This window comes from Camelina sativa, chromosome 19 (genome assembly GCF_000633955.1).
Source record: "Camelina sativa cultivar DH55 chromosome 19, Cs, whole genome shotgun sequence".
NCBI classification, from domain to species: domain Eukaryota; kingdom Viridiplantae; phylum Streptophyta; class Magnoliopsida; order Brassicales; family Brassicaceae; genus Camelina; species Camelina sativa.
In genome coordinates this window covers 13894238-13901535 of record NC_025703.1, presented here as the reverse complement: position 1 = coordinate 13901535, position 7298 = coordinate 13894238, and the positions used below count along the sequence as shown (strand labels likewise).

At 39.2% G+C, this 7298-nt stretch overlaps 1 protein-coding gene across 1 annotated transcript; it reads left to right on the top strand.

The window, feature by feature from the left end:
• On the top strand, window positions 5747–6566 carry LOC104767800 (F-box protein At2g38590-like). Its single transcript, XM_010491778.2, has 2 exons — window positions 5747–5869; window positions 5967–6566. Exons 1-2 carry the CDS (start codon window positions 5747–5749, stop codon window positions 6564–6566), a joined length of 723 nt encoding a protein of 240 aa, XP_010490080.2.

The window sequence follows — 7298 nt, the reverse complement described above, 5'->3', positions numbered from 1 at the left end:
ACCCCCCCCCCCCCCCCTCCAAATCTCTCGGTACAAACAGCGCAAGCTATCCCTTGTGATTCAACCCAAAGGAAAACTAATCCAATCCTTGTTAAGGTCTTACCACCGAATACGACACCAAGTCAGATTCCACTTCTCTGTCCTCCTAACCCAAACCGACTAAACATGGCCTCGCTAGGCCTTGAGGAGGGTGAAATCTGTGTTGATCTCTGTTCATCCCTGTTTTCTCATCAGACGCATAAAGACTCTGTCCCTACTGGAGTTGCCTCTCCCTCAAGTCTGGACAGCCTATCAGAGGAAGATGACAACCCAACTGCTGATGAAGACCGTTTCTTAAAGGTAGTTTCTAAGCGTATGATGAGGCAGAAGTTGAGAAAAGCTAGGGCTGGAGGCCCTTTAAAACCTCTAACTATATCCTCCTTTAATGGATATTTTTTGTTGGAATGTAAGAGGGTTTAATGACCCAGTAAAGCGGTGTAGCTTTTGGAAATGGTTACGTAGTAATCAACCGCTTTTTGGTGGGATTTTAGAAACCCATGTCAACCCGATGAAAGCTCACAATATAGTATCGGGTGTCTTCCCGGGTTGGAATTTTGAAGGAAATTATGAATTCTCATATTTAGGCAAGATCTGGATTGTCTGGCATTCTTCAGTTCAAGTCACTATCCTCTGCAAATCATTACAGATGATTACTTGTCTCGTGAAACTGCCTTTTGTGGCCACGGCCCTAGTTGTCTCTGTTGTTTATATGTCTAGTGTAAGTTCTGCGGAAAGGAAGTCATTGTGGAGAGAGTTGGAGGATTTATCCCTTTCCTCTGTTGTGACTGGTAAGCCTTGGACTGTTCTTGGCGATTTCAATCAAGTTCAGTTTCCATATGAACACTCCAACATGGATCAGAACGCACAGCCTAGTGGTATGTTGGACCTCTTTCGACGCTGCACAAACTCTGCTCTCTGTGACCTGTAGTATTGCGGCAACACTTTTACCTGGACCAACAAACAAGACGTGGGGTTTGTAGCAAAAAAACTAGATCGCATAATGGTGAATGATGATTGGAAATCTATATTTCCCTCCTCTTTGGCTGTATTTGGTGAACCAGGTTTCTCTGATCATAGCCCTTGTTTCCTATTCTTGGACTCACACAAGCAAAAGCGAAAGAAGCCCTTTAAATTCCTATCATTGCTGAACCGGCACCCTGATTTCGCTGCCTTGTTAAAGCTCTGGTGGACTGGACTTAGTTTTGAAGGTTCCAACATGCTGAAACTTTCCAAAAAACTTAAGGAGCTCAAGCCATTTATCAGAGATTTCACCAGGGACAACTACTCGGATCTGGAAAAGAGAACACGTGAAGCATATGATCGCCTTCTTCAATGCCAGAATGCCTTACTCTCTGATCCATCCCCGACGTTATCTATGCAAGAATCTGAAGCCCACAAAACATGGTGTACTCTAGCACTCGCGGAGGAATCTTATCTCAGGCAGAAATCTCGGATATGTTGGCTTGAAGAAGGAGACAAAAACTCAAGGTTCTTTCACCGTGCTGTACAATCAAGACAAGCTCAGAACGAAATCATTTTTCTGCTTGATGATCGGGATCAGATAATTGACACCTCCCAGGCGATATAGGAGCTGGCCATTAACTTTTACCAAAAGCTTCTAGGTGAGCAACTAAATCTCTCCACAGCCTCTACCCAGCTCATTGCCTCCCTAGTGCCCCAGAGATGCACCCCAGCAGCGGTCAGCTCTCTCTCGGCGCCTATAACCCCTGTAGAGATCAAGGATGTCGTTTTCTCGCTCCCGCAGAACAAAGCTCCTGGCCCGGATGGGTTTTGTGTCGAGTTCTTCACCGCACAATGGGATACTGTAGGGCAATCTGTCATCAATGCTGTTATGGAATTCTTCACTACAGGCAAGCTGCTTAAGCAATAGAACGCCACAATCCTCACTCTGATCCCAAAAACTCCAAACGCACAAAGAATCTCAGAGTTTCAGCCAATAGCCTGTCTCAACACTATTTACAAAATTGTCTCGAAGTTCCTGGCAAACCGGCTCAAACTGGTTCTCCCTGATCTGATTTCAAGCACCCAGTCCGCCTTTCTTCAAGGTCGTCTTCTGGTGGAGAATGTTCTCCTCGCAACAGAACTGGTGCAAGGCTATAATCAGAAACACATGTCCCCCATAGGTATGCTAAAAGTGGATTTGAAGAAAGCTTTTGATTCGGTTCACTGGGGTTTTGTCATCAACACTCTCCACGCGATGGGGTTCCCTTCCCACTTCATCGCCCTGATCAATGAATGCATCACCACTGCAAGTTTCTCGATTTGTATTAATGGTGAGCTCTACGGATATTTTAATGGTGAGAAGGGACTGAGACAAGGAGACCCCCTCTCCCCCTACCTGTTTGTCCTAATTATGGAGGTTTTCTCCAACATGCTCTCCCTTAACTATTACAATGGACGCATTGGACTACATCCCAATGCCAATGAACCAAAGGTTACCCACCTTGCCTTCACTGACGACATCATGGTTTTCTTTGATGGTGCCACCCAGTCTCTTGGTCACATTGCGGAGGTATTCCACGATTTTGCTGGTCTCTCAGGTTTAGCTATGAACAAGAGCAAAACAGATTTGTTCTTTGCTGGTTTGAACCAACTTGAATCCTCTCAGATATCCTCTCTTGGTTTCAAAATTGGTTCATTACCTATTCGCTACCTTGGGGCACCAATGATGCATCGAAAGCTTAAGCTCACTGAATAGCAGCCTTTGCTCGACAAACTCACCACCTGTTTCTCTTCCTGGTCTGCCAGATCCCTCTCGTATGCGGGTAGAGCCCAGTTGATCGTCTCTGTAACTTATGGGACTCTCAATTTTTGGATGTCAGCATTCCTCTTACCTAAAGGATGTTTGAAAAGGATCCAAATCCTCTGTACTAACTTTCTTTGGAACGGTGATGCCACAAAGACGGGTTCAGCTAAAGTGGCATAGCAAGACCTATGTCAACCCAAGAGTGAAGGTGGTCTGGGTTTTCGTGACCTTGCTATGTGGAATATAACACTTTGCCTGAAGCTCATTTGGAGGCTACTAGCTACAACCTCCCTATGGGCACAATGGTTAAAGAACACAAAGGTTAAAGACCTGAACTTTTGGGCCATAGATGCAAACAAGCAGAGCTCATGGACCTGGAAAACTATTCTCAATCTCCGCCCTCTTGCTCGTAACTTCATCCGAAGTCATTTGGGTAGAGGAAGGCAAATTAGCTTCTGGTTCGACTGGTGGACACCATTCGGCCCATTGATAGATTTTATGGGATCATCGGGTCTTGCTCAAACTGGTATCCCCTTACAAGGTAAAGTCTCCAATGCGTGTTCATCGGTTGGCTGGAATCTCAGACCAGCAAGGCCTACTCGAGCGGAAGAGCTTCAAATCTACCTGACCTCCATTTCGCTCCCTCTTGACCCCACTCCTGATTCTTACGTCTGGTACACCGGAACAGAGGAACTGAACAACTTCTCCACAAAAAAGACATGGGAGGTTCTCCGACCAAGATCATTTTAGTCTCCATGAACTGCTCATGTCTGGTACAAAGGTCATATCCCTCGTCATGCATTTATCATGTGGTTGATGCATTTGGACAGGTTACCAACAAGAGAGAGATTAGCTCGATGGGGGATGCAAATTGATCCAACTTGCTGTCTCTGTGGATCTGCTCTGGAATCAAGGGACCACCTTTTTCTCTGCTGTGAAGTAAGTGAGCTCCTCTGGAGGAAAGTCACCTTTCGCCTGGGATATAGTGCATTCACCTTCCATACGTGGATAGCTTTATCTGCTTGGCTCGACTTCAACGACAACACCACACCTATATGTCTTCGACGTCTCGCCGCTCAAGCCACCCTCTATTGCCTATGGATGGAGCGCAACAACAGACACCATAATAACATCTCTACAGACGCTCATGTTCTCTTCAAGGGGATCGACCGCCAAATCAGAGATGCGATTCTGGCCAAGTAGCACCGCAAACAGTTCAGGAATCTACTTCAAATATGGCTCTGACATGCTTAATCTCTTTACTCTTCATAAAGAGTAGTCTAGAGTTCTCTTTGTGTTTATTTTTTTGGCAAGGTCAACATTTTTAAAAAAAAATCTAATATAATAATAAAAATTATTGTTATATTTTTTTTTGAAAGTTATTTTATTTGAAATAAAATTTATTTTTAATTGTTCTGTAAATCTATTGGTGTTTCTGAATACTGATTATTTTATAATATTATAGTATTTTATTTTCGACGTATATTACAGTTTTATAATGTTTGTGTGTTGTATTTACATCATTATTTTGTGAAATATGAAGTAGTAATTTTAATATTATAATTGTGAACAAATAAAAGTTATTAATTTATCATCTATATAAATTTAGTTTTACCAACCCGCCAATGCGGAATTTAAAACACACATTTTTATAGATTGATTAATATATCTTAGTTTTAAAAAATTCAAATCACAACATATGCAGAAAAAAATCTGCATTTTATTAATCATTAGTATTATATGAAAATTCAAAACAATTTGTAAATAAAAGAATATAGAATCATAAATCTTAACAAAATCTTCAAAATTTAGTTAGTAAAAATAATTATATTGTTTACTTGGATATAAAATCTTAGTTTTTGAAATTCTGATTGATTTCTATTTTAAAAAAAAAAATATTTAGTAATTTTCGTACATAATTTATTAGAGACAGAAAATATATATTTTTTTTAAGATTCTTTTTATATTTAATCTGTCAGTGTTTTTTTCTAATTAATTATCTTTATTTAATTATTTAACTAAGTGTAATTAAATTTTTCTAATGGCAATTAAATGTAATTTTTTATACATTTTTAATATTAGTTTTATATTTATACTTCTCAATTAATATAGTAGAATTATCTAGGGACGAACGAACCATGACTTTGAAGAAAAGAAACCACTAATTAATATCTTTATCAGTACGAGCTTCATTATCTACTACATATCTATGAATCTACTTGCAAGTTACAATAGTCATAGCCAAAGAAATTTTTTTTGTCGATTGTAAAGCGAGAAGAGAAAAAAAAAAAAATAATAATAACACCGACTAGCTAGGCAAATGTGTCGAAATGTTAGTGGATTTGGTTCCTCCTCATGAGTGCAATCATAAAAACACCGACTAGCTTCCAAAGCCCATGATTGGCCCAGCTTTATTTAGGGTTTCTGTATCTTCCTTCAACCGCAGTTTATATATAAATCAGGGGATTATAAGTAAACGGGATTAGGTTTTGTTTGCAAATCGAAACAACGACAACAACGATGATGATCTCTAATTTTCCAAATAATTTGGTAAAGGAGATTCTCAGTAGGGTTCCTTTGACATCCATGAGAGCTGTTCGATTGACCTGCAAAAAGTGGAACGATCTAACCAAGTGTCAGAGCTTTACGAAGATCCACATCGGTAAAGCCTTAGCCGCAGCAAAGGAAGGTGAGTCCCAGATGATCGTGATGATGGGAAACAATCTTTACTTAACGAGCATCATCATCAATGGAGATCCTTCTACAGAGCATAAAGGCAAACTTACTTGCCTTGACGAACAAGTCAAGATATCCAAGTTCTTTCACTGCGAGGGTTTATTGCTATGCATCTTGAAAGATGATCCTAAGTTTTTGGTTTGGAATCCCTATTTGGGGCAACCAAGGTGGATCGAGTTTAGATTTACTCATCCCCCAAACGCAATGAACAGGTTCTCTTACGCTCTTGGATACGATGATAAGAAGAGCCAATCTTGTCGTAGCCACAAGTTCTTGAGGTTTATCGATAGTTACTACCAGTATGATCCCGAGAAGCAGTTTTTTTTGGTATGAGATTTATGATTTTGACTCTGGTTTATGGACGACTCTTGATGTCACTCCACATTGGCGTATAGCGTTTTGTAACCCTTGAGTTTCTCTCAAGGGAAACACTTATTGGTGTGCTGCTAAAAGGAACGAAGATGTTGAAGATGTCTTTGCCGATTGCATAATCTGTTTCGATTTTACAAGTGAGAGATTTGGCCCGCTCTTGCCTCTGCCCTGTAGTGGTGGATATCATGACTATACGACTTTGTCTTGTGTTAGAGAAGAGAAGCTCGCGCTTTTACTTCAGCACGATGAATCAAATCCATATGAGCTTGATTTATGGTTTACTACTAAGATTGAGACTGAAGAGGTGCTGTGGAGCAAGTTCTTGAGAGTCGAAACTGCTGGATTTGATAGTTATGTTCCACATATATGTGGAGGCTTCTTCATTGACGAGGAGAAGAAACTCGCCATTGGTTTTGATGAAGATAATCGCCACAGTGTTATTGTCATTGGAGAGGCTAATTACTTGAAGGCATTGGATCTTGGGGGAGATTTTGGCCACCAATATAGGCCAGATATGTGCTCTTATGTTCCAAGTTTAGTGCAAATCAAGCAACCTGCAGGAGGGGAAGGGAAACAACATAGCGATTTGGAAAAGATTAGATATTATGAAAACATGTCGAGACTTGTCTCACGTGGACCGAATCTATTTTGAACAATATGCTGGAGGAAGGAGGCAAAAGGAGAAAACGAGATGATTAAGATTGAATATACGATGCCTAATGTATGTCTTTCATTTACTAATATGTCTTTGATCAAGATTTTACTCCATTATAATAAAACTGGTTTCTTCCCATCCTATGCATTATGTTGAAGATTTGCCAAGAGTATTTATAAAAACAAAACATAGTAACAGTGAAATCTATTAATTTTCTCATATTAACTTGTCCATGGTTTATTATATTTGGCCATAGCATCGCGATTCATAGACGCTTGCAAAGATTCTAACCCATTCTTAGAGTGAACCTTTTTATTTATCTTTTTATAAAATAAGGAAATAAAATCTTTATACTGCACATCATTGTAAAATTAAAAACTTAAACCATATTTTTATTACAGATAATTTCGTTTTAATTTAGTGTTTAAGATTGTACAATTGTATTTTTATAGCATGACCATTTTTTTTTACGGAAACATAATTTAATCAACTTTAGATATGTCTAATATTCAAAATAATGAAATGATGATGGCTCATCATCTTTCATTTAAATCGTTTTATTTCAGTCTAAAATATTTGTGTGTAATTAACAACCTTAAAAAAAATATATAAACATATTTATGCAAACATATATCGTACAATGAAGTTTATGTATCATAATACCTTTACTAACTGGCATACAGTGAAGACCAAATGCGATTATTTTTTTTTGCAATTTTTCTTAAGTGT